Source organism: Gordionus sp. m RMFG-2023, chromosome 3 (genome assembly GCF_954871325.1).
Source record: "Gordionus sp. m RMFG-2023 chromosome 3, tfGorSpeb1-WG-v2, whole genome shotgun sequence".
Lineage (NCBI taxonomy): Eukaryota > Metazoa > Nematomorpha > Gordioida > Chordodea > Parachordodidae > Gordionus > Gordionus sp. m RMFG-2023.
In genome coordinates this window covers 45,994,263-46,022,039 of record NC_088777.1, presented here as the reverse complement: position 1 = coordinate 46,022,039, position 27,777 = coordinate 45,994,263, and the positions used below count along the sequence as shown (strand labels likewise).

At 29.5% G+C, this 27,777-nt stretch overlaps 2 protein-coding genes across 2 annotated transcripts in view; both read left to right on the top strand.

The window, feature by feature from the left end:
- Positions 1–8,811, top strand: part of LOC135927043 (choline O-acetyltransferase-like) — a 39,841-nt gene extending 31,030 nt beyond the window's left edge. Inside the window, exons 13-17 of the mRNA XM_065462979.1 lie at positions 24–146; positions 198–333; positions 529–591; positions 3,082–3,216; positions 8,550–8,811. Coding sequence (XP_065319051.1) covers positions 24–146; positions 198–333; positions 529–591; positions 3,082–3,216; positions 8,550–8,750 — 658 coding nt within the window. The 3' untranslated portion in view covers positions 8,751–8,811. The remainder of the gene's footprint in view (positions 1–23; positions 147–197; positions 334–528; positions 592–3,081; positions 3,217–8,549) is intronic.
- Positions 8,812–13,288: 4,477 nt separating this feature from the next.
- On the top strand, positions 13,289–14,332 carry LOC135927042 (alpha-2 adrenergic receptor-like). Its single transcript, XM_065462978.1, has one exon. It carries the CDS (start codon positions 13,289–13,291, stop codon positions 14,330–14,332), a length of 1,044 nt encoding a protein of 347 aa, XP_065319050.1.
- Positions 14,333–27,777: the final 13,445 nt, after the last annotated feature.

The window sequence follows — 27,777 nt, the reverse complement described above, 5'->3', positions numbered from 1 at the left end:
ATGTATTGAAATTAATTTGAAAGCCAAATTAACCGACTCAACGCCTCAATACTTCATTTTGATAATTTTGGCAGGGAATTTCCTAAATCCCAGAACTGTAGTCCTGATGGTTTCATTCAATTGGCCCTACAGTTAACTTATTATAAGTAAAATTTAAAACAATTTGATAAACATTGAATATTTATGACATCGTTTAGAATACATAAAAGAATAACTCATACTTATGAAAGTGCTTCTTTAAGAAGGTTTATCAAAGGACGAGTTGACAATATTAGAGCTGCACACGAAGAAGCATTGGAGTGGGTTAAAGTAATGGTGCAAGATAATGAGGAGGTAATACATTAAAATTTTTAATTTAAAAAGAATATTTTTCTAACATAGGATTTCTTAATCGATTTATGACATAGAAAAAGGATATATATATGTTTATGATGTACTTATTCTTAGTCTATTAAAAAATAATAATTAAGCATAAATAACGCTTATTTGTTCATAATAAACAATAATTGTAAATGTTAAAAATTAAAGATTCAGAATAAAATCGATTATTTCCAAAAGGCTATCGAAAAGCAATCTAATATTATAAATCAAGTAAATTTAGTGCATGGATAATATTAGAATCTGTTATTCGTGCTTGCAAATTTGTCGCATATATTGTATATTTTTCATAAACTCATACTCGTTATATTAATATTTCCTTGCCAGGCGCGTAGCCAGGAATTTTTTACAGGAGGAGGGGAGGGATTTTTATATTTGAAATGGTATTTTTTGGAGCATTAAAAATTTATTAGAACTCTAATCATAATATAAAATTTATTAGAACCGATCATATTTGAAAATATGATAATTTCCAACACAAATAATAAAATATTAGAAAATTCAAAATATTAAGAGCGAATATATAATATACGGTTAAAAAATATTATAGCTATATAAACCGGTATGTAAATCACAATAAAATAAACATTTTATAATGATTTAAAAAGTCAATCAAAATATCATTCATAAATAAAAATTTAATCCTATTACGCTAATTGTTTAATAAATTGTTCTGTGTTCTGGATTGGATCTCGATGAGTAAAGCTAGTAAATTCAAATCAATTTTAAGGTGGACTTTTGATATAGGCTTTTATTCTCTGTATTTGTGATTGTACTAATTGATACAATAATTTTAACATATTTGGAAAACTTATAAAATATATTTTAAAGTCAATGATTCCACCGTATTTCTTTATCTAAAAAAACGAATCCGTCATACCATTTAAATTCTGTATCTAAGAATAAATTTAGTTAAATATTTAATTTTTCAATATCAAGATTTGATATATGCTCAGATGAGAGGGAGTTATAAGATAGTATTTGTAAATTATATAGTTCATTGATTCGAACCAAAATTAAATCTAAAAATGAAATAAAAATAGTTAAATAGTATTCCTCAATTGAGTCTAGAACTATTTGGTTGTCAGTGAAGGTCGAGGCTTGTAAATCTCAATATCATATAATTTCGCTTTCATCTCAATATTCACATAGATCTCGAGAAACTCCTGGTCATTATGATCTCTTAGTCTTCAAAGTTGTAATATAATAAAATTTGCGATTCTCATAACTTCAGCCAAGTCCATTTTTTTGAAAAATATTGCATAAATTGTTGTGCAATTAATAAATAACTTATTAATACATTTCAATGAAAAAAATAGGCGGTCATATTAAATCTAACAATGTATCTTCAGATAAAATATCTGTTTCAGTTAATTTTATTTCTTCAAGGGTATACAAAATAGGCTCTTCTAGATCCAAAAAGTGCTATAACAGCTTGATGTCTAATATTCCATTTTGTCGTGCAGGCTTTTTGCAGTTTTTTCCCTGTAGCACAAGAGGTCTTAGAAATAATTATAATCAGTAAATTCTGTCTATTTAAATATCTGAACATTGATACACTCTAGAAATTTCCTAATCATAGTTATTAATAAGACATAAATTAATTAGATTTGTTTTTGGGTGATAAAATTTTCTTATCCATTAGTGTTTAAGGTTTACTTCAGATTTTCGTGAGATAAAATATTAATACATAAGAAATAGATATTTAAATTAATTTTAACTTTTTGCTAATATTTAAAATGGAATATAACCTATTTGTAAAAGAACACTTTGCAATTCACAATTCATGAAGCTCTTTTATGTTTTTTAAAAAATTCTTGTTACTACGCGCCTAAGCCTTTTTATATTTTTTCAAAATATTTTGTTCCCTGGCTACATGCTTGAACCCTGCAAATTCCCTTTATATGTTTCGCAATTGATCATTATAATTACTTATATATTTATGAAGATGTGTTTTTATATTATCATGAAGTTGTTTGTTACTTGGTTATTGAAAATATAGTGTTTGAATACCAATTACAATTGTCAATTAGGAAAAGTTTTATCTATTGATTCCCTGATTAAACTTTAGAATTGCGACAGTATTTATTTAAATAAAATCAGTATCCGACATTCGCATATCTATAATATATATTAATTTTTAGTATTAACGAATGTCTTTAATATATCGCGTTTGTAGTAATTTCTTAGGAAGCCGAATATATGATTCAATTTTTATTTCATTTTCTTTTCTAGCTCTCTTTCTCTCTCTCAGTAACTCTTTTTCCTTTTTATGATTTCAATAATGTAATATTATGTTACTAAAAATATGTTGAAACTGTATATAATATTTTTGTGGAAATCTACTAAAATCAAGTTAATAAGAAAAGGTTTAAGATTAACGAAAGAATTTTGACTGTAATATCTATATTTGAATATCAACAAATGGCATTTAAAAACGATATCATATATTGGTCACGTGATTGTAATATAGTGTTATTGTGCAATATTAAGAATTGAATATTTATATCTAGTAAATAAAATATTTTAAATAATATTATTTAAAATTGAAAAAATAAAAAATTCCATAATTTTACATAATTGCATGAAACACCTATTAAATAGTTTATTGATGAATCAAAATATTCTTAAATATCACAAAAGAGGCTAATAATAAATAATATAGATATGAGATAAATACATGGTAAAATATTTAATATTAAGACAATCAATGGATATGGCATTGACAATCATATGCTTTTAATGAAAACGATTGGGGAAGAAACAGATTTAAAATTTCCTTTATTCGATGATAAGACGTACGAAGATTGGAACTATTTTCGACTTTCAACAAGCCAAGTTAAACGAAATTCAAAATATTTTATTACTCGAAAAAAATAATTATTCAAAGTATTTGATAATTTGTTATAAAAATCATAAGAAAAGATTATCTCAGCCATCATTTTAATTTTCTTCGAAAAATATATTTAAGGGAAAAAAAACTGTCTGTGTAAAATTGTGAAATCAGTACTTATCGTAGAATCACTACTGGAATGATATTTTGCTATTATAGAATCACTATCAGTTATTTTTAAGAGATGCGATTATTAGAATTATTTTTTATATAATTTCTATAATGGAAAGAAAGAATGAAAGTCTATTTCATGCTATATTATTAATATTTTCTTAGTTTACAATATATATACTTTGTATCACAATTCTTTTATCTTATTTTCTTAAATTTTCTCTAATAATATGTTTTTTAAACTTTTAATTTTATATATATATAATAAAATTAAATAAATTAACCCCATAATTTTTTTTTCTCTTTAGCTTTCACCATTTCTGGTGGTAAGCTCCTTCAACATCTCTCTCCACTTTATGTTATTCATACAAATCTCTTTTATCTAATTTACTTCTTTATATTGGCTCTAACTTATTGCCCCATTGAAGTTTTGACTTTCCTCTTTACGTTTGTCCATCACTTCCAAACTCTCAACCTTATTTCCTATGTAGTTCATAGGCCTTCTCATTGTGTGCCCATACCACCTTAGTCTGTTTAACATTAACTTAGTCTTAAGGGCACTACCTTTAAACTACTTAGTATTCTTGTACTGCGCACTGGACCATTGTTATATGGTCCATATACATATCCTGTATTATTCTTATATATTTTTCGGGATCCTTTTTGTGGCGTAGCGCCCACCAGATAAGTTTTCTTGGAAGAAGACCATGTATAGCTTTTTGTTCATTTCCCTGTATTTTTCGCCGCTCATTTGCCTAATTGCGTGGATTGCATCAGTTGTTGATCTTCCAGGCATAAAGCCAAGCTGTCTCTTAACTTTTTTTTTATTATTTTTTCGTAGAGTTTAAGACAGTGTGACATTAGTTTTATGCCCCTGTAATTTTGACAATTGTGTGGATCCCCTTTATTTTTGAAGACAGGAACTAATATCTGCCTTCATTTTTGAGGAATGTCTTCATTTCCCAGTATTTTATTGTACAGATTTGTGAGGAGATGTATTCCATCATCTCCTAGGGCTTTAAGGCTTTCTATTGGAATATCATCTGCTTTGTTATTTTTCATATGCTTGAGGCATGTGATTATTTCTTGTTCGATGTAGTATGTGGGGATTAAAGTTGATAAGCTCCTGAAAATATTCTTTCCATCTATTCATTATTTCTTTTTCTTTTATTATCAATTTCCCATCTTTATTTTTTCGGAGCTCCGTTTATATCCCTAGAATTCTATTCATATCGTCGTATATATTGGCACAAATTTAATTTGTAAAAAATTATTCATTATAGATTTCATTCCATTCAATTATAATGGCGGATATTTTAGATTTGTAAAAAAAATTTGTTTGCAATAGATTTCATCGCTTCAAATATATTTTTCAATCAGACCTTTTATAGTTTGTGTAGATATCTATAATTTTAAAATCATTAATTATAAATTAAAAATTTTGTGATTATTCGTAAAAGTTTAGGTTTGGTAATATTAATCACTACGATAGTGACACAATAGACCGAATCTATTTTAGAATCTCTACCATAGTGTTTTTTAAATAATAATGATTTCACAATGCAGCAGCTGAAGAAAAAAAGGGATCAAAAAATCCTGAGATTAAAAAACTACGGAAAAAAAATAATCTATAGGAATAAAAGTTTGTCGAAAACAAATCAATATTTAAAAATCAAACAAATATTAAAGGTCAAGAATTTATACTTATATATTTTTTTAATTATACCCCTCTCTGTGTTCATATATTTTCATAGGCCCGTCAAGAATTTTTTAAAAAAGGTGTTTTGGCCTGGCCCGTAAAAAGAAATTGGTTCAAATTTATCGGCCGGAGGTACGTAATAATTTTATGTGAAGGAGAAATCATAAATTTGCATTTATTCGAGGTTTAAATTATGTAGAAAAGTTTTGGGGGTCGACCCGGAAATATATTTTCTCACAAATTGCCCAGATTAAAAAATAGTTTGCGCTAAGAGCTCGGTGCTCCGATTTTATAGCTCCACCTGCTGACCAGGCCTTCGAGTGAACCGAGCTGTACAGATCTCAGACGCCTATTTTCTCCACCGATATCATATTTGACGAAATTAATTAAAGTTCATAACAATTCTTTACCTTCCAAAAGTGAGGTTTTAATGTCTTTCTCTAAGAAGTTTTAGTGAATTGTCAATGCGTTATTCATTATAACAATTTTTTTAGTAGGAATTGACAGGAATCATATGTGGAGATTATGTTTTTATTGAATGATATTTATTTTATACAATTACAAAATTAATAAGATTTTTTTTTTAAATTCTAATTCTTGCAATTATTTTTTTTTGCTAATAATATATAAATTAATCATATTTTTTTTTTACTAACAAAATATAAATTAATCATATTGTTAAATAAAAATAAATAGACCAATTGCTTTGCCATAATTCTAAAGAAATTATCATTTTATATTAACAAAAGGAGCGAAAACATCATCTTAAATTTTTTTCTTTAAATATAATGCCTGGCCCGATTTAAAAAAGAAATATATAATAACCTCAGCCCACCCTGCCATTAAAAATTTTAAGTCCGATTTAAGTTCTCTATAATTCAAGTCGACTTGAGGGTCTCAACCGAGATGACTTATTCTCTACCACTACCTCCCCCCCCCCTCTTTTAAATCATACTTATCCATACATAATTTAAAAAGATAAAAGTAATTTTTGTTTTATATTCTATTTTTAAATATCTATAACAGATTTATTTTCCTCATTCCTATACAGTTTAGGCCCAAAGTTTTTTTGAGATTTCTCAAAGTTTTTTTTCTCCGTTTTTTTGGTTGAGATTATTTTGGGCAGTAGCCTTTTTTCACATTGCATCCACCTTCAGATATAGTGGATATTCGATGAAAAAGTCTTCTAACTCTTGAGGGATATACTGGAGCATAGCAACAATTCATATAAACCTTTCCTTTCAATATTCTATTTTACTTTGAACTATGCTTTTGTGGAGTTTCGTGCGTTTCATGCATTTCTATTATATTTTAGGATATATACATTTTTAGGAAGCAAAACATATATAAATTTTAACACTTATAGTTTTTTTAAAAAAAAAATATACGTATAATAATTTGAAAACAATTTACATTAATATATAAATTAATTCAAAATAAAATTTTTAATTATTGCAAGTTTTAAATAGTATTTTATAGTAAAAAAAATGAATTTCTTTATTTATAATTAATTAAGGTTATATATCAATAATAAATATCTAAAATATCAATATACTTAATATAGAAATTTGAATGACATAGAGCAACTTTAAAATGGGGAAAGGGGGGAGCTATATCCCACACAACCCCTCGCATTATTTTTTATCCATCTTACCTCTCATTTCAAGTGTTAATAATTTATGAACTAATAAATAAAACAAATGGGCGGCATTAGTCGAATTAAGTTTAATTGATTTTTTTTTCGACATTCGGGCTGTTTTTTTAATAAGAAAAAATGGACAGTATTTAAATTAATTGGGTAATATAAAAAACATTAAGTAACTATTTAAAATTTTTGGTCAGTTAATAATTAATTTTCAAGTTTTTTTTATTGATTTGGGTAATATTTAAATTAAATAGGCGAGTTTTAAAATAATTTGGTAGGTATTTAAAATTTTTGGCCAGCTTATAATTAATTTTCAAGTTTTTTATTAACTTGGTTAAATTTTTTTTTTTGAACATTGTTGAAAGTGTGATGAAATCCAGATTTATCTAATTACTATGAACCTGGTATTGTTATCTGAATTAAATTTAAAAAAATACACATGCTGTTATATTAGTATTATTCCTTGTTTTGACAAATCAATTAAATAGCTCAAAACCAATCTATTTTTTAAAAAAGTCTCTCCGAGAAATAGTTGTTCCTAACTGTTTATTTTAAAACTAAATGACTATAAAAAACAACACATAATACAAAGTGTTTAAATATCTAGCACTAATAATGCATTAGAAGCAAGAAATATGGTAATTAATGATGAAAAATAGCAATATTTATAGTTGTTTTATATTAAAATTATTGCTAAATAATTAGTAGAAAAATGGTCTATGCAAAAATAAAATAATTTATGGCAAATCCAATTTATTTAAAAGCAAGAACTTGCGCATAAGTTGAAGGCAATTAATCAATAAGAAATAAATTTGTTAAAAATTAAATTTGGTTGGTAAAACTGCCAAAAGCATAAATGATTTAGGGTAGGAATTTATCATATTTAAATTACTTATATGTAATAACATGACATTTTTAAATTATTTCCATTTAGATTTGATTAATGAAACGTTCAATTTCCATAATTGATCTCATTTTTTGATATTTTATTTGTTAATTTAGCAATTTTTTTTAATATTTGATATTAATCTTGTTAAACATGCCCGATTTGGGTTGATTTTAAAATAAGATTTTGTAAACCTCTATATTTAGCAAATAGAGGTACAAACTTTTCTGTAACCTATAAACGAAATTTCCAGGCTTATATAATATTATTTTGGCTAAAATCTTAATTGGGCAGTTCTTAAAAATAACAACACTATTAGATATGGTAATTTTCATATAAAAGATATATTTGTATAAATATTAAACAACTTTCAAATAAATATTGAAAAATTTTAGTTTGTAAATCAACATTTTTTTTATTTCTTCTACCATTTAATATCTTATAAATACTTCCCAATTTATTATTATTTCTTGATAATGAAAACATTGCCCATTTTGTATTAATTTTACTTGCCTTATAAAAAATTATAGCCATTTTTTTTTTTGAAAAAATGACTTATTATTTATTATTTTTCACTTCAAGTAACTTCATTTAAAAGTTGGAAAATTTAACATTTCAAATTATGCATAAATTTACACATAAATATTTCCTTCAAAAAAAATGCTTCAATTAATTATGAAAATAAAAATGCTAACATTTTTTGTGCCACGGATTGAGCTTTTTTAAACCTTCGTGTAACCTCCCACAGATATCATAGTGTAAAATTTTAATCAGAACTATCTTTTAGTTTTTTTCTCGGGTCGTTTGCCAAATATCCTTATGTAACATGGGTAAAACACGGGAAAGTATTTTTCTTTGTTATCAAAAAAAAGTCTAGTTGAATGTGATTTATTTTTTGATATATCATAATTGTTTATTTATCATTAAACTAATAAAGATTCCCACACAAGAATTATTTTTCATGGGGTATGGTCCAGTTGTTCTAGATGGATATGGATGTTCCTACAATCCTCATAAAGATACCATAACATTCGTGATTACGACCTTCAACGATTGTACGACAACCGATATAAATAAATTTAGAGAAAACCTAATTTCCAGCTTGCTCGAAATGAAAGAACTTTTATTGAGAAGATAAAAATATACATAAATCTCCAAAAATTAATAAGCAATATAAAATATATACCATATTAATGTATATTACCTCATACAAAATGTCTTCAAAATTTATCTATATTAATCATAGTGTATATATATAAATATAAGTATCTTATAATATTTTATCTTGGTGATAAACTGACAATGAATATTTAGTAAATTGTAAATCTGTCTTCATTATTAAGTTCAATTATAAATGAACAAAAATATATGTTTAAAAACAGATGATATATAAATAATATTGGCAATAAAACTAAAGTGGAATAAACGCTGTGATTGATTGTAAAATGAGATTATAACACCCCCTTCCCCCCCTTTAAAGAACACTTCGAGAAAGAAGCACTGGTAAAGAAACTGGAAAAAAATTCCGATTTAAAAATAGAAAACTAGCTTAACTATTTCAATTGCTTAGACAGCAATAGCCTATAAATATGCGAACATTCTAGTCTTCAAATGCTTTATTATCCAGACATCGATACATTTTATGCTTCGAATGAATATTAAGATTTGATATACTTCTATTTTTGAAAGTACTAAAAACACAGTATGTATCAAAATAATGTAAAATATCTTTTGCGTGCAACGATTGAGTTAAGATAATATATTCAACTCCAACCTAATAATAGTGGCTCATTTCCTGTGCTCAGATATTTTGAAAATACGGCCCAATATCTTAACAGGTATCCAGGTTGCAAGCTATACTATATATTGTAATGAATACACTTACTCTCAACCCTTCCTGTAATCTTGCTGCCAGAACATAACAAAAATATCAGACTTATACACTTACATTCATAATACAATTTTAACATTAATTTGAAAACAAGGAAACAATATAATCCAAAACATTGTGAAATTTTCAAGATCAGTCCAAATCATCCAATATATTCCGTGCATTCTTGATCTCTTTGTCCTCCCATACTGTCATCACGTGATCCACATCACCCTTCTCTCCCCAAGGAAAATTGATTCTTCATGTCAGAAAAATGACTGACATTTAGTATATTATATTAAATTTATTTCTTCTTTTTTCTAACTGCTACAACTTATATGATATGGTATTAACCTAGAAATTTGCAGGGTGCTATCTGACCCGACATGTAATATGAAGGAATACGACAGAGCCTAATTATCAGCTTAAAAAAACATTTTCAAAACTTTGAACAGACCAGGCCCTGCCCGGCCTTTTTCAACAATTTATAAGGCAAGGCCCAAAAACCTTTGCCGATCCACCGGCCGTGTGATTTAGGCCGGGCTGTGTTGACCTCTGCTTTAACTAATGTATCAAAATCATAAAATATTAATAAAATTTTGGCCTTTTGAATGCTAATACTTTTTTGCTGATAATTTTTAAAATAAACAATTTAAAGCGAATTGGATTACAACATTAGAATTTAGAATAATTTACCAAGTTTACCCCAGCGGTAAATCTTCTTTTCCTTTATAAAGCTTGCAGAAGATCTAAATTAAAGTTAATATATTTCATGCGTTATATTTTGTATGAAACAAGTTTTTTCGAATTAGTGAAATGGATAAGTTCGTTCCAGTGTATAGGCCTTATCAAAGGTGGGAAAGTGGGATCTTTCTTAACCCATAAGAAATTAGCCTGTTCTAGCAAATATTATACAATATATTATTATAAATAATTATTTGAAATAAAATTCAAAACTTTTAGAAGAAATGTGCAAAGTGAAAACCGAAAATGATATTTTATATAAATAACATAGTCAAAGGTCCAATAAGTAGACCTAAAGACTTCCAATTAAATTTATGGCGGAAAACCCTGCTTAATAGCGATCCCTACAAGAAATTCTAGCTATGTCTATGCTCTTGGGCAAAATCGTGATACTCATAAATCTGTTTATCATTTAAATATTACAATTTCATTTAATTTACATAAAAATATTGATCAACTCTAAATTAATAGAGATCATCATCATCGAAAAGATAGGGCAAATATAATTGTGAAGAAACTTTTCCCTACTAAATGCTTAAACCTTCTCTTTGAATTGCTTCTTTACTAATTGGAGAAATTTTTTACAATTGACTTATTATAATCATCACAATGTATTTTAATTTCCTTTGATTTATCAAGGGGATTAGAATTATAGGCTAAATTACTATATATATTTTATTCGTCGTTATGTTTCGGAGGAAAATTATGACTACGTCAGATGGTTTGGAAAAACAAACCCCATAACTTACTTCGTGTTCTTTTATTCCATAATTTTGTTCAAAGTATAAAAAATCATTCAGCTAGTTCAAGGAATAGGCTCTATGGATATTTGCCCAAGCAGGGCTAACAAAATTTTCTCTCTTCTCAAAAGTGTGTATTACAAATTTATGCGCTTTCATCAGATAAATTACCTAATACTATGACTCAAAACTCTAATAACACCCTATAATATGAAAAAAGGGCGCAAGAGTTTATAACAGTTACAAATCCACCTATACGTTTTTTGTCATGTCCAAGTCATTGAACGAAAGAATAAAATATCAATGTTAATTTAAGCAGGGGGGGGGGGTGGTATTGTTTAAAAAGCGATATATATTTTTTTCATCTAGTCCTAAATTGATCAATATTTTTTTGAAAAAAAAATTACAAGTTTAATTATTAAAAGCCCATAGGTAAAGCTCACTATATATATATATATATGAAACGCTCGAAGAATTGCATAACGATCCCTTAGTTGAGTCTTACGCAGGAGTTTTGCTAGCCTTTTTGCAAATGGAGTGTTAAAAATGTGCCAATTTATTTTTTAAAATGTGTCTACAATTTTTTTTACTCTATTTATATATCATTTATGGGGGGCTTCACCCTCAATACTCCTTATAACGATTCGTCCGCTTCTGCCCAGCCTTAGACCGGTCTATGGCCTAAATTTAAATTTTCTACTTTAATAATATACAAGTATTCGCTAATCAAAATAATATCTAGCAGTAGAATCCCAAATCCTAACTTATAGAAATCTTTTGGATAACTCCAATCTAAAAGCTTTTATCATTTTCTTATCAAAAAAAATAGAAGAATATTTTTATTATGTTTGTCCCTTGATTTTCAATATTTTTTTCAGAATTAAAATGCGAAAAAACGAACATTAAATTAATCGGATAATAGGCACAACCTTTTGAATATTCAAAAATCAGTGCGAAAATGAATGTATATAAAATTTTATAATATAATATATTAAAATTTTTTCCATTTTGTTTTTGCTTGAAACAAAAAAATTAGAAAATTAGAAAATTATAAAAATAAAATGTTTTAATGCCATAAGGAAAATAATATTTATTCCAGAAAAACGCTATTTTAATATTTGTTTAATAGGTGTTAATTATTTTTTAAAAAAATAGAGGGTTCTAATCCATTTTTCAAAATTAGTTTTAATCTTAAAAAGAGAATGTTATAGCACCCAAAGCACGCAGACAGCGACTCTATTGCTCTTATGGCAATAAACCAAAAGACGAAGTCAAAAAAATATATAGTAGTATTTCGATTGGTAAATGATATAAAATTTATAGGTAAACTTATGCAAAATTCTTAGAGCATCCTTGCCTCCAACCTCCAACAGGACTTGACTCCATACTCATAAATATTAAAATATTCGAAGAGGAGAGAGAAATAGAGTTAATTTTTAATAAAATTCTTATAAAAAATAAACATCGTGTTTTAACTCTTAAAAAAATTTTTAATATATATAATTATAATAATACACATGATATATGTTAATCAATCGATTAAAATATTAGATTTCCCTTATTTTAAAATTAAAAATTAATTAATTTTGAAATTATTTAAGTTAATTAACCTTCAAAAATATGTCAAAATTGTGAGTTAAAATTGCGGGAAGGGGGGGGGGGTGTATTCAAAAATTGAACTTTTCCTCGTATCTTTTGAAGACCGCTAATTTATTATAATATATGATGTTTTATTAAAATCATAAGTAAGTCACTTATTTTTAATAAATAATAAATATGGAACCTAATCTACTTCTTATTATTAATTCGACATATGAAAATGTCTAATTTTGACATATTTATGATTATTTATGATTAATTATTTATTAATTATTATTTTGGACTTAAAAATATTCGAGCACCGGAAAAATTATTATTAATTAATAATTATATTAAATTTTTTTCATAAAATTATCATTCAATATTTTGAGATTTTTAATAATTATAGTAGCTTTTATAATATAACATAAAAAGTAATACTATATTTATTTAATATTTGTAAGTTTATCTGTATGTAATACCAATACCTATATTAGAAATACATATTATAATTTTTTTTTTAATATGATAGATAGATATGTAATATTAAATATTAATTAATTATTGGATTGGGGAAAAAAATAAATAACATTTTATAGATTTGTCAAAGCTGTTCTTATTATTTGCAAATTAATCTAGATATTTTAAAACATTTTTTTTAATAATGCTCTCAATTTTGAATAGAAAAATGTAAATTTTAAAGAAATAATTCTTTTTGAAATAAATATATAATTCTTTGTGATAATGGATGAGCCGATCACGGCCTCATTTACCAACAAATTTATCATCATTTCTATGTACGTGTTAATAATAGTATTAGGCTTCGTTGGTAATATTTGTCTATGTTACGTTTTGGTAAAGGTTCTCCACGTTTCATTCGATTCATTTCTGACGAAGCTAATCAATAAAAAAATCGCCAATAGTCGAATCCAGTTTCACGAGCTAATTTCCTCGAAACGCGAAAGCTCAGGAATTCGCATATCTAAAAAAATTGATAATAGGCGGAGCAGCTTGAAAATCGTTCTATGCGCTCCCACAAATTATTTCATCCTCAATTTGGCCATCGCTGACCTCTGCATGGTAGTAGTGTGCGTCCCATTTAATATGATAAGCGATTATATACTAGGCTATTGGCCATACGGTTCAAATTTATGTAAAATCATATCTTTCTTACAAGCCACATCAATCATGGCGAGCGTTTTAACTATGACTGTTTTAACTGTGGATAGGTATATGACGATCATGAGTCCGATAAATTCTAAAAGACGAATAACTATCTCGAGAGCAAAATTTATCATCATTTTAATATGGTTCATGTCTTCTTTCATATCACTTCCCATACCATTGGTGTCTCGTTTAGAGTTTTTTCCGAGTTTAACGAAAAATATCCAACAGAAACCTCTTGTTAATAATACCACGATTCTCAGCAAGATTTTGCTTAATCATGTTATAATTGATCGATCTTACGAGAGCAGAGAATCATCTTTTGTAAAGAATGCAAATCTAAATAATATTTATCGTGTTGGAAACGATTCCCATTCTAAAAATTTTTTAATGGATGCGCACCAACCAAATCCCAAATCTTACACCTTTTGTAGAGAAGACTGGTTTAAAAATAGAAACAAGATTATATTTAGCGCTGTATGGATGTTTTTTCACTACGTGGTTCCATTTGGTACCCTTTTATTCGCCTATATAAATATTGGTAAAAAATTGAATTCTTCTAACTTATCTACAGAATTCGACGGTCATTATGAGAAAGTACAAAAATCACGAATAAAAGTATAATATATATTAATTTTTAAAACTTGGTAAATCATTATTATTCTATTTATCACATTATTTATAATATTTTATGATATTTGGAACAAAAAAAAAATAACACAAGAAAAAAATCTTTCTAAAAAAATTTTTAAATTAACATCGCATATTTTTAATTTTGATTTAATTTAAATAAATGGATTAATTTTTTTTTCATTCCCATCTCTCTTCTTTATCATTTTGCAAGCAAAGATCATTAACTTATTTATATTAAATAAGACTGTTTCTGTGATATAAATATATAGAGTAGGGGATACCGGGGCACATTGAGTTAAGGGAGCGTTAGTTCACTCCAATTATAATTTAAGCTATTAATTTATAAGACTGAAAATTTAAGCCTAATAAAGATAATTACTACAAGATTGGCTAAAAAAAAAATTTGAAAATATTTAGTATTTTAATTTTTACAGAGGAAAACGTGTTTTATATCATACCAAAAATAACAAAAAATTATTTCAAACATTATCGCTTAGATTCAAAAATAATTCTTTTAAAATCTCTTAATAAATGCGTTTTAGGAAAGTTAAAGTTTAATCTGACAATTTTTAGAATTATAAAACATGAATTTATATGATTCTGATCTGAATGATATTTATAAAGTGAGTGAGCTAGGTTTTTTTTTGATTAAAACAAATGCAAATGAGTATTTATCAATTTAAAATATTAATTTTTAATAAATAAACTTTATTTAATATTTAATTTTTGTTTTACAAAAATTTCTAAAATTTCTTTAAATCTCCAAATTATTATTAAATTTATTTAATTATTGCGTATTATGATAAATTAAATATATAAAGAAAATTTAATTTTATATTTAGAACCCTATTTAATTTGTGGATCAATTATCATATATTGATGTTCCAACTTACCTAAAGTATGGCATGGAGCCTATACTTTTAGGATTCTTAATATTTATTAATTCAGATTAATTAAATACTATTGAATTAAATCAGGTTTTGAATGAAAAGTGTCCCAACTTTTAACCATTTCTGGTCTCCCCTATATGAAAATATTCTATCCTTGTTATAAAACATATATGATTACCATTAGTAGACTACCTAAGGACCTTCAATAAAGTTTATTAGGAGAGAACCCAATTAATAGTACCACCTCCTTCTCCCTTCCTCCCCAGCAAAATCATGGTTACGCTGGTGACAAAGCATTAAGTGTAGAAAAATGGAATTAATGATTAATTGTTGTTGGATCATCGTTTCTAACTTATTCTATTTTTACAATAGGTTTTATATTCTTTCTGTAAAAATTAAAATACTCGCGTCGCGTTTGCAGTTGTTTGGAGATCAATGCCAGAATAAATTTGCATAACGTGGGACTTTTTTTTATCTAATCGAAATGTGTATAAATTAATTCAAAAATAATTTTATTTTGGAGTTATCCCAATACTTTACTCGATATCTAACTTCATTTTCTGTAACTTTTAAATTTAAAAAAACGCGCTCAATTATACATTGCCATAAAAAAAAGATTGCCGCTAACGCTAACATATATATTTTTTTTGGTAAGATTATGGTTTGTGAGCCATAATTACCATTGGCTATCTTATTTATATATCTGTCATATGATTGGTTGATATTTATTTATTTTTTTTTAAAATATTTTAAATTTTTTTAAATTTTCTATAATAAAAATATCATTTCAACAAAAAAAATATTTTTTAAAGAAAATAAGTGCCAAAATTAACAACCAATGGTTTTCGATAATAAAAATAACAATCAACAAATAAATATTGAAAAAAAAATAAAATATAACTAATCATATGACAGATAAATAAATAAAAGATACTCAATGGTAATCATGGCTAACAGTCGATAATCTTACCTAGTGTTGTTGAACAGCTCGATTTGAGCCAATTTTTAAAAACGGCTAACTCAATATTTTATCCAGAAATTATTCCGCAAGTCTGAAGATTTTAATTATAGATATGGGACAATGATTTGGACATCTATTAGCGGCTAAAATATTGGGTTAGCAAAACTATTCTTACTATTTTTTTTAGGCCGGAGTGTAGTATCTATCATTGTGCAATATTTTTTTTAATTATGATAATACAATTTCATACTGATGTATTGTTTTTCCTTTCGATTTTCTATCATTATAAGTTTCGGCTCAGGCAGCCTATACTTCCCTTATAGCACTGTTACTTAAAATGATTCATCTACATTCATGTTCTTAGTTTAAAATGAAAACGGTTCTTATATCGATTAATTTCTTTTTATAAATTTAAATTATTTTCGGTTTCTTTCCTCCGATTTTTTTAAAAAATATGTTTTGATTTTTAAATAAATTAAATTAATATATATATTTAATTTTTTTTTAAATTGAATATTAACGTAATAAAAATATAGACCAGAAAACAATTTCTTTATTTTAATTTTTTATATTATATTATATATATGTATAAGATGTTTTTATTTTGCTAATTCATAATATAAATTTTAATCATTTATAATAAATTAATACAAATTTAGTAATTATATTAATAAAAAAATAAATATATTTTTTAATTATACATTAATTAGTTATAAAAGAAACAAAAAAAAGGAGAAGGGGGGGGGTAAACAGGCACAGAAAGTATTGAAGTTAAATCTAATCATCTTGTGGGATGAGGCTGCCTATGAAACTAATGTAATTAGCCTTGTGAATCGTGGCGAGTCTTTGCCTTAAGAAGAAGCCTTCGCGAGGTTCTTCGGTAAGTTTGCGTATGTGAGAGCCAAGTTTCTTGAAAAAAAATAAAGCACATTTCCCAAAAGTTGTAAGGGTTGTGGAAATGATGGGAATGAATATGTATTTTTGAGAAAATTCAGAATATTTAGCTATTTTAAGTAACTCCTTTTTCTCAAGAACGTTAAGGGTTTGATTGGATGATGTCAGAGAATCAGTACACTTAATCCCAGACTAAGAATTGACCACGCTTCCAAGGAATTTGAGAAATCCCATCAGAACGTTTCCCATCGGATCTGAAAAGACCAGAAGGTTCAAGAATAGAGGGAAATTGAGCAGATCTCAAAACTCTAAGGAGTATTGAATTGCATAAATTATGTCTAACGATACGACCTTTGCATGAACGGTAATGGAAGCTCTGTCTTCCTTTACCCAAAACGGCTGAACTACACCCTGAACATGTTTGGGGTTTGGTTATTATAAAAACGCGAAAAAAAACTTTAACAAGCCCACCATATACATATAAATACTATTTATTGTTTAAATATTTTAAATCATTTAAAATAAATAAATATAAGTGTTATGGCGAATTTCCGCAAATGTAGTTGCATCTGTATTATTTATTATTTGAGAATATTTTTGTATTGCAATCGATGTTGATATACTCCCCTGTACTGACTTATATGAATGAAATGATGTTGATTTATTATTGGATAAAAATAAAACAGGATAGAAAGAAATTTACAAATTAGACATGTTTTTCGAATAAATATTTAAAATTATTTTAAAAATATAAAAATCATCAATTAATGTCTCTCAAAATTATTATTTATATATTAAAAATGTTTAAAATACTTTAAAAAAAATTACGGGAGAAATTAAAAAATTGCGGTAGATTTTTGCGGGAGATTTCCAATTGCGGTAGTTTTGCGGGAGAGAGATGTCTGCGTGCAAACTAAAAAATTGCAGGAGTCTCCCGCTGATGGGGGGGGAACATGGCAACCCTGTTCCGCCACCATAGTTCTTTGTATGATTCTCCCCTTAAGTCTAGTGTCGATTTGGCAGTGTCTATTAATCTGGATGAAAGGTCTGTCCACAGTTTTGCACTACTTGTGAGGAATCTATTGTTTCAATGTTTGCATTGATTGCAAAGGCCCCTGTCATTGTTTTTAATTTACCCCATTTGATGCATGGTTCAAGTTTTATCTTATTTTGAGTGGAGTACCATATTTTATATAGGGCTTTTTTTCTCGCTATAGTGGTTTGTACCTCTTCATTCCACCACCATAGTTCTTTGTATGATTTGTTGCCTCCCCTAGCCTAGTGTCGATTTGGCAGTGTCTATTAATCTGGATGTAAGGTCTGTCCATATTTTTTCACTGACTTATGAGGAATCTATTGTTTCAATGTTTGCATTGATTGCAAAGGCCAATGTCATTGTTTTTAATTTATGCATGGTTCATGTTTTATCTTATTTTGAGTGTATTTATTTGAGATGTGTATATCCATGGCTAGTAGCTTGTGTTGCGCGGCTATATCTTCTCCTGGGATGACTTTGCAGTCTATGACATCTTTTAATCTTCTGCAAGAGATTAGCATGTAATCTATCTATGTTTTCCTTGTACCACTTTCATATGTTATTAAATGACTGTTGTTGGTTAAGGCAAGTATGCCTTTTGTAGCTATCTCTTGCTTTTCCCACATGCGCATTTAAGTCACCACCTATTATGACTAGGTCATCCTTTGGAATTTCCATTATAGCTTCATCAAGGATAGCTCTAAAGTCATCTTTCTCCTCTTTTTGCAACCCGTTTGAGGAGCATATACTGAAAGGATGTGTAGTATTGATTGACCAATGCAAAGTTTTAACTTCATTAAAATATCAGAGATCCTGTTGACTTCTACTATTGAGGAGGTTAGATCTTGACTGAAGATTATGCCGACACCGTTCCTATTGCTAACAATTTCATTATAGTATAATTTATACCCATCTCAATCATTAAAGTCTTCTGACCTTTCCATTTCGTCTCTTGTATGCACGCTATATTAACTTTTCTCTTGATACCAATTCTCTGTCGTACCTTTAAGTGTCCCAATATTCAAACTTTCTAACTGTTGTAGCAGTTAGAAAAAAGAAGAAATAATATAATATACTAAATGGTCAGTCAATTTTTCTGTTTAGTATGTTTTGCTTATATATTATATTGTCAATATTAATGTTCCATAGATTACAAATATGGATACCACGATGTAAATGTCATTATTGTTAACATTTTTTTTCAGCGATTATATATTGAAATGTATCGGGAATATTATACTATAAACCATCATATAAGAAGACGATTCGATAAATTTCCTGAACGTTTTCAAGGCGTACCGAAAGTTTATACAATTCAAATGACGATTCGATACAATACCACCAGAGAGAGAGAGAGGGACGCTGGGCCTGTAAAGAGTGATCTGTTGTAGCAGTTAGAAAAAAGAAGAAATATATTTAATATAATATACTAAATGTCAGTCAATTTTTCTGATTAACAATTAATTTTTCTTGGGGAGGACAGTGTGATGTGGAAATCATGGGATGACAGTGTGGGAGGACAAAGAGATCAAGAATGCACGGAATATATTGGATGACTTGGATTGATCTTGAAGATTTCACAATGTAATTTAGATAATTATCGTTAACTTGTTTTCATATGAATGTTAATATTTATATTATGAACGTTTATGGCAAATAAAGAATTTGAAAGATATAAGTCTGATATTTTATGTACAAATAGCAAGATTATAAGAAGGGTTAAGAGTAAGGGCATTTTTTGTTACTAACCATTTTAATTTTAGGTCTACACCCTGCGCGTTGCTTGGAGAGAACGTTCTAGTTTTCATTTTCATATTCATATTTTCGTTTGTGTCCTTCATTTTTGTTTATTGTCAAGTATCCTACCCGTCCAAGCCCGGTGACCGAGGTGTCATCTCTAAGCTCCTAAATTCATCCTACCATATGTCTTTACACATCAGTCATCAAAGAAAAACCGGAAAAATTTTACGTTCCTTACCAGGATCGAACCTGGGACCTTCTGTTTCCAAGTCTACATCATAACCCAGTAGGCCACCCCTATGATATTAAAATATCACTATGTGGGTGCATAAAAGTATTAGTAAAATGTTTGAATATCATCTATAAGAGATCTAATACATCGTTATCTATAATCATCTGAGGATGAACTCGCTTGAGATTACTTATCAACCGATTCAGACAAGACTAATGTTGATTTAAAAAAGGATGAAACCCAGCTTATTTTAAACTCGAATGCGCATACGTGGCTTTCGTGTTCTAGTCCCGTGAGATTACCTAAATATATTACATTGGTCATATGAATATTTTGATATTGTAAAATAAATATCACAAATAAAATGAATTTATTTTGGCGTAGCGGTGAGGGAGGGGAAAGGGGTGGCAAGGAATCACCCCCCCCCCCCCCCCCTAGAAAATTTCCTATCTTAAATATCATTTATGCTAATAAAAAATCCCCCCCCCCCCCTATTCCCTATCTACACCCACCCTCCCCCTCCCTATTTTAAAATGTACACAATATATCAAAACTATAAAGAATTTTAAATTAGTAGGAGTTATGTTTAAAATCTATAACTCAAAATGTTTAGAACAAAATATTTTTATCAAAAAACAATGAAAGCCCAAAATTATTTTTATAAAAATCGAATGTAGCTTAAAACCTACTATAAGTGGGTTTGGATGTCATTTAGGAAAAACTCGAGGTTTAGGCAATAATTTTCTGGCTAAAACATTAACTTTTTTTAAAAATCGGCTCAAATCGAGCCGTTTAACAACACTAATGTCCACTACTTAATGATGTTTGTGATGCATGTCATATAATAGAAGTAAATAAATATTAAATAGAAAGTAGTTCTTTTAATAATATCAACCATATAAGCGGGTATATGAAGAAAACTGTACAGGTCCCTGCTTCAATGTCTTCTAGACTTTGAAACTAAGAGGGATTAGTTAGTTCTAATCTCAAGGTTCCCTAGCATGTAAAGGGAATCCAAAAGATGGAGAAGAGAAAGACTATGGGACCAGATGGGCTATCTGTTGAAGCATGGTTGAATGCAGAGACAGAGGGGTAGAAGCCTTGACGCGATTGTTTAACAAAATCCTGATGGAAGGCAAGTTTTAAGCTGATTGATTGGAGGAAGAGAATAATCATACCCGTCTACAAAGGTAAAAGTGATCCTCAAAACTCGAATTATGATAAAGATGATAAGCCACACTTTGAAGATTTTAGAAAATATCTTTGTCATGAGATTATAAAGTGAAGTGAAGTGCAGGTATCCGGAAATTTTAATATGAAACTCATTAGAAGTATGCACGAGGATTCCGCTTAAATGATCAGAACTGTTGCAGAAGACTCAAGATCGCCCCTCTACATAAGTCGGGATACATCAATGGTCATAGCTAAGCCCCTTATTCCTATCATCCTCAATATTATAACCAAGAACTTTTATAGGCCAGCTCCATGGTCAATGCTATGTGAAGATGACATTGTTATATGCAAAGAAACCCAAGTGATGGCAACATAGCGATGGACACTCCCAGGTAAGTGATTTGCGGTGTGGGGTCCATCACCGATTTCTCCGGTGCTATCTGCAGCCCCCACCCTTCGAGGGTGCAGCGCAATGATCGGGGGGACCATTTGACGTCATTTTCGTTAGGCCCGTAGATCAAGATGTCGTCGAGATAAACGTTATAACTGGCCTTTTTGACGGTTTTGGCGCATGCGTCCAGGATGATAGACTGGAGACAGTAGGGGCTAAACGAAGCCCCCATAGGTAGCACTTTATATCGGAAGTTGCTGTTGTTGAACTTGAAGCCGAAGAATTTCCTTACACCACTTGAAAGGGGGATGGAAAAGAAGGCTGACCTGATATCGATTTTACAGGCGTAAGATGCCTGGTCGAGCTTGGCTGACATAAGTGGAATTGACTTGAGACGGAAGGGATAGTGCAAGAAGTTTTTAGATACTTCGGAGAAGTCGCTAATGACCCTAGGCGCGCCATTCCCTTTTGGAATTACGAACAGTGGTGAGCATATTTGGTCCTCGTCAGCTGGCTCGATGACATCGGCGACGATTAGTTGTCTGACAATGTCGTGGTATTTGTTGTGCACACCCGCGCGAGTATTGTGTTTGAAGTATATGTTGTTGTTTATTTTTAGGTGGTCAATGCGCGGGCGGAATCCTCTTTCAGCGACTCTTTTGGTGAAGGGCGACATAAGTGGTCCAACGGTGAGTCTCGCGTTGCTGATGTTGAGGCTAGGGCGGGCGGCGAGCTGTTCGTCCGAGAAGGTGCTTCTAGGACCCCCGACAACGATACCATTAAGGATACCGGGTATGTTGGGTGTGTTAGAGGCTCCCACCTGGGGCATACCAGGTTCATCGTCGGTGCTGTAGACAGAGTCTTGCAGTTCCGTAATGATCGACTGAGCTTCGCTATTATCCGCGGAACTACTCGACGGTAGTGAGTCAGAAAGGGGACTTGGTGTCCACCATTCGGGTATGCCAGAGTCCTCCGACAGGATAGATGGAATATCCGATACTGACTGTGGGCTAACTTCGGGGTTATTGCACGCAGGGGTATGATTGTTATCTACTGCTGAATCCGGTGCGTCACTGTCCCCGTCAGTGTCTTTTGGCAAAAACATCTGATGCCTCAGCTCCCTAAGAAATTTATTCACTGTAGTTAGCCAGCTAGGGGGCTGCGATGTTCCCGTCCTTCGAGCCGGTGGGCCGTTGCTCGGACCGGTAACCCCTGATTGTACCGGTGGGTTGTTAGTTGAAGAAGGTAGAAGAGATAGTGGAAGAGAAGAGGAGGGAGATGATAGTAAAGGGATCGGAGGTACGATGGGCTCGTTACTTCCTTTTCTTGCCCCTGGCGGGGGCCGCGTCCTTCCTTTCGGGGCGTTTACGGTAGCTGGAAGTGGAGGGGCCTGTTCGGCCCCTGTCTCGAAATGGCGCAGAGTCTTGGTAAACGGTGATGTTCTCTCCGCATAAAAATTTCTCTTGGTATGAAGCATCATTGTTCCTTGCGGTTTTCCAGTTCCAATGGATGGCCAGGGCCAGAACTCGAATTCTTTTTGCTTGAATCTTCAGCATCCTAATGTCGGATTCCGGCGACAGAATTTCCAACACTTCAGCAATGTGTTTGATCTCATGGCGGTCTCTGTCATTTGCCTTGCATCTAGGCTCGAGGAGATCTTGCTGGAGGCCTGCCCATACTTTCATCAATCTGTCATAGGCCTCGGCGGATGTAGCTGGTGGTTCGAGTTGTACCGGGGGCAACGTTGGCGGTGGCCCAGGTATCGCTGGTGGTGGCGGCGCTTCCATGGTTTGTGTACCGGTCACCTGTAGGCCCCTTTTCCTGGGGGTAAATGTATGTCTGGGTGACGGGGTACGTTGTCGCTATCGGTCCTGATTTACTTGCGTGGATAGAGCTGCCATGCGGTCGGATATGGCATTCATAGCCGCAATGATGGCGCGGGTGCTAGGATCGACGGGGACAGTATCCATTGAATTATCCGGCGTAAGAACGAGATTAGTGCCGTCTAAGTTCGGAGGCTGCCCTAGCGGTAGGTTAGCGGTGTCAAGAGGTGGTCTATTTCCCACAAACGTTCCTTGAGTTATACGTGGTCTAACCATGATTTCGGATTAATAGGTTAAAGAAATATGGGATCCGCGTCAGTTCTTCTAAGATAGTGTATCTGGCAAAAATGCTGCAGGTCAGGGTCAAGGAACTATGCAAGTTGATCCATAATCGGAAATTTTAGGTATCTTATCTTGGGTATAAATTACATTAAGATTAAGGTTAGCATGATGAGGTTAATGCCAGAGTACAGAAGAATAAGATGAAATGGAGATGTATAAGTAGTGCTTTAGGACAGGAAGATGCTACTGCTTAAAAGTAAAGCCTATCGAACCATCGTCGGACCAGTCATGTTGTAGGAATGAAACTTGGGCATTGCGAGCTGCCGAGAAGAAGATGTTGGATGTAACCGATATGCGAATGATTCGATTGAGTTTACATCAGGCTGGATGATATGGCCCATGTTAGCTTAAGAAAGAAGATGGGTGCAGGTCGTTTGGCAGCAAAGATAAAAGAGAGCAGTTTACGTTTATGCTATACATAAAATAGTAATTTTTCCTATAAAAATATTTAGGAAAGGATGAGCTATACCAAGGAAAGGATGAGCTATACCAGGGAAAGGATGAGCTTTCCCCATGAGGTGCCTTTAAGCTGCTAATATACAATATTTTTAAATATAAAAATGATATATATTATTTGGAAAATAATTATAAAAAATCAGTGAAATTTATTGACAATTTAAACAAATAAAGAATTGATCAAAATTGCAATAGGATTTATGCGAAAAAGACGCATTTACGTTGAACAAATACCCATAAACATTTTAGATGCATTTATTAGATAATTGATATAGTTTCTTTCACTTTCTTGAATATTTGTTTTGGTGACAATTTTAAAACTTGTTTTATTAATTTTGATTTACATATTTTTACTGTAGCATAAAGTTTGTTTTCTCGGTAAGGGCTAGCAAGGACGGATTTTCATTAAATTTATTAATAATCTCATAACTTATTAGTTGTTTCTTCTTTCGAATATGATTTCTTACCATATTCAAATTTCAATAAGTAAAAATAAATTTAAAAAATAACGCTCAAAAATCTCATGTGAATGTCTGAAAAGTAGCCTCAGACCATAAATATCTTTAAAATTTAATTTTATGGTAGTTTAAACATATTTTTTGTTTAAATTAAGTATAATTTTATATAGAATAGGGTTTAATCTTTTATATAAGTTAGTTATTGGATAATTATAACCTTTATTATTTTATTTTTGATATATTGCAGAATTTAAAAAAGTTGCTTTCGAGTGTATAAATCATATATTGTGTTATAAAAATTTTATATGCAATTTGATATTGAAAAATTATATTGGTTAAAGAATTAACTATAAGAGTTGAGTAGTCTGGGAGAAAACCTCAAGGCTCACAAGAACCTTGGGCTCATATGATCCACGGTTTGGCGATATTAGCGCTTATTAGAACTTATTGGCACTCATTGTCGCTCTTTGGCATTCAGAATCGCATAGACAAAAAGGGGGGGGGGGGTTTGGGGTTGAATCCTGTTTGAGATTTATAGTAGTTTCTAGACAATCCAATAGATTGAATATTGATGCATCTACGATTGCAATATGAGTATATATGCAAAACTTAATTATAATAAATTCTTAGACATAATATTTGTATATTTTTAATATTAAACTATTTTTAATAGAAGTAATGCATTTGCAATAAGAATTATATTTTGATAATAGAGTCGTTTGCAGTGGCGTATCCAGGATTTTCTTATAGGGTGGGGGAAAAATTTTTTTGGGGGCTCCCCCCCCAAACCCCTTTTACCTGGCCTTCGGACAGCTTTTCCCCGGCCTTCGGCCGGGTCTTATGTTTTAGCTATTCTATTAAATTATTCATAATTTAATATTTATTATATTCTTATTTTTAAATATTATTAACTAATCGTGCTTATGGATGTTACGAGCCTATTTTTTATTATTTCAAGTTAGGTATATTATATTTAATAAAGTTTTTTTAAATGTAAAGTTGAAATAAAGTGTAATGTCATTTTTTTTATAAAATTTGCTTTAAAAAACTAGCCTCAGCTTAAATTCTCATACAATATAAGTAAAATATAATTTTTTTATTGAAAATACTAATAGTAGTGTGTATAAAATATTGACTAGAAAATAATTAAATTAACAAAATTTTTTTAACTTCTTATCAAATACAATATTATACAAAATATTTTCTATAATTATAATGTGATTTTTAATTTTCTTGGGAATGTTGCCAATTTATCAAGAATTTCGTTTGTCGATGGAATCAAATCTCTGTGGATATTTAACAGAGCTAACCCATTTAGCCGAGATTCAGTACTTCGTAAATATGTTTTCAATTTTCTCAAAAAGTCCTTTCATTCGTACATGTTGTAATAGGCAAACATGAAGAATATAAAACAACTTCAAAATATTAGGAAATTGAGCCAAGGTTTCTTTACACCGATTGAGCTCATCAATAGCATGCTCACGTAAAATAGCTAAACGTAGTAAATATTTATACAATTCGAATTCACTGATTAAATTTATTTCAGTATCAATCTCATAGGAATAAAATTTTGCTAAATATTTAATTTTACCAATAGTGGCATTAGAAAACGAAGAAGGATCTTTGGGTAATAAAACTTGAAGATCGCTAAAGACTTGTTTTTTATCTAAAAACCTTTTATTTGCGATAAAAAAGTATCTAAGAATGGGATGAAAATGGATATTTTATAATATTCTTCAGTTGAGCCAATATTTATTTTACATCTCAATAATGACCTAGGTGCTAGATCAGGTTTAATTAGTGTTATATCATAAATTTAGCCTTCGTTTCAACGTCTAGATAAATATTATGAAAATATTTATCTACATTAATTCTTATTGTACCTACCTGTTCATATATATTTTCCGCCAAATGAATAACCTGAAGCAATAAATTTGGTTTTTGTAAATTTCTACAAAGTAGTGAGCTAAAAATAATTTATTGATGCAACAACCAGCAATGATAAACTCTGATTGTTCAATTGAATTCAATAATGATATCGCTTCTAACGACACATTACTTTTTTTCATGCTCAGCCTTATTTAACTTTTATATTTCTATTTCTTCTGTTCTACAAAATGGAAGTAAAAATGAAAAATATTTAAAAAATTAATATTAATAATTAAAATATTTTTAAAACTACTTATTAATTCTAACTCATTAATAATTTTGAATTTAATAGAATAAATATATATAATAATAAAATAAATTATCGTTTGATTTCAATCTCTTTGACTAAATATTTTTCCATTTTATTAATATTTTTGAATAATAAGTTGGAAAATTGATATTCAAATATTTGTTAAATTTTGATTGGGGGGGGGGGAGGATGGGGGTAAAATTTTTATTAGCCTAAAATGATATTTATAAAAACAGTCAATTGCGATGGGGGGATCCCCCCCCCTCATTGGTTATGCGCCTGGTCGTTTGTAATAATTTTAATGTTAAATAATATTTTTTTTAAATACCGTTATTTGCAACAAGAATTACTTTTATTTTATTATAAATATATTTTTAAAAACAATTATTTACAATAAGGTTTTTAATATATATCTGTATAAAATTTCTATATTTTGAAACTTATTTTATTGTATATATTATCATTAAAATAAATACATAGTTAAATAAAGGGATGTTATTTATAATAAATAAAATCTATATGAAATCTTCTGTAAAATTTTGTTATATGAAAAAATTTAATTAAAATTACTATTTTTAACATAGAATAAGATATATTGAGTGATCATAAAAAATGGGAGGTTGGGAGGGGGGGGGTCTTTCTTTCTACACCGAATGGATTGAATTAATTTACAATTGAACACCAAACATTGATAGAATTTTCAGATTTTCAGTCGCTTATTAATCATAAATTTGGCCAAAATTTTCTTAGTAATATTTTTTTCAATTTATGCTGGCTACTATAGTCGTTAGACACCAATAAAGCACAAAATTTTGGCAAATTTTAGAATTAGTATTTCCAATTGTTCAGCCAACTTTAACA